This window comes from Aplysia californica, unplaced genomic scaffold (assembly GCF_000002075.1).
Source record: "Aplysia californica isolate F4 #8 unplaced genomic scaffold, AplCal3.0 scaffold00414, whole genome shotgun sequence".
Lineage (NCBI taxonomy): Eukaryota > Metazoa > Mollusca > Gastropoda > Aplysiida > Aplysiidae > Aplysia > Aplysia californica.
In genome coordinates, this window is record NW_004797684.1 from 177,011 (window position 1) to 178,336 (window position 1,326).

Here is a 1,326-nt window from a genome sequence, read left to right on the forward strand (position 1 = left end):
GGGGGGGGGTATCATTTCTGGTTTGTTTCCCTCTTCTCTATGCCAAAACAGAGAAAAAGAGTTCAGCTCAATAAAGCAACAAAAAAATGTCATTTTAAAAAGTTAACCTTCAAAAAGGAAAGTGGGTAAAATGCTTGAATTTTTGAGTTGGTACATATTATCTAAATTAAATAAGCTATGCAGCTCTTAATAAAGTTTTAATTGAACAAATGTTGCTTTAATTTAAGAACATTAATAGCAAATAAACCTACCCTATCTGCAATGAACAGCAGAATCACAGTATTAAAAAAACTTGAGACTTCATTCAAGAAGGACGACATAATACACACAGCAGAGACCACCAGCATTGTACATAATATCATTATTAAACATAACTTTGCCAATTAATGAGGGAAAATACGTACGATATGCTTACATTGTTAAAACAAATCAACTGCTCACCGACAGACTCTATCACATGTCACTTTTCCAAATGGCGTATGGCTGAGTCTTACACTAAGGAGTTAAAATAGATCAACGAAATACATGCTAATTAATTCAATACGTTTCACTTAATATGCTTTTATACTTACATTTTTTCTCCTCCGAGCTTGCTTCTGCCATTATGTAGCAAACGTAGCTGAAGATGAAAGGCAGTTTTTAGTTTCAAAGCAGAAATTAAAGAAAGAAATAAAGCAAAGCCACAAAAATTGACTTATCCACAAAGTAAAATTCTTCTGCACATCATAATAATATCATAGGAAGCACATACTGAATGGACTGTGATAAAATGCAAAATTGTGGGACGTTTCCTTGCATATTTATGAATGCAATAATGAAAATGGTGTCCCACAAACACAAACGTACCAAAAGAAAACATAATCAAACATGCAATGTATACACTCATGAGGTCAAAAGCTCAAACAAACATTCAAATATATATTCACGCTGAGTCCGAAATACTGGACTTGCACATCCCTAATACAAATTCATAAATGTGCACCTTCTCTATTATTTTAACAGAAGCCCGAGAGAACCTCAAGTCTACAACCAAACTAACAGGATATATGCTAGTGTAGCTTGGGGCCCACCCTCCCCCCCTAACAGGATAAATGCTAGTGTAGCTTGGGGGAAAGAAGGGGCAAACAATAGAGTACCCGCCAACCACCCACTTAGATCTATATACTTTTATTTGCTCAGATTCACCTATAAGTGAAAGTTGTGTAAACTAGCAGACCAACAGCCGAGGAGCCAAATGATAGGGAGTATGTTTACGAATTTTTAGCTTAATTTGTTATGCTTCAATCAGAAAAATGCATAACAGTTTCATGAATTTGCTGAAATCTC

At 35.1% G+C, this 1,326-nt stretch overlaps 1 protein-coding gene across 1 annotated transcript in view; it reads right to left on the reverse strand.

Moving 5' to 3' along the window:
- LOC101854034 (antiviral innate immune response receptor RIG-I) overlaps positions 1-1,326 on the reverse strand; it is a 21,090-nt gene that overhangs the window by 17,837 nt on the left and 1,927 nt on the right. Inside the window, exon 2 of the mRNA XM_005104310.3 lies at positions 573-619. Within this exon, the coding sequence (XP_005104367.1) occupies positions 573-603 (31 nt within the window). The 5' untranslated portion in view covers positions 604-619. The remainder of the gene's footprint in view (positions 1-572; positions 620-1,326) is intronic.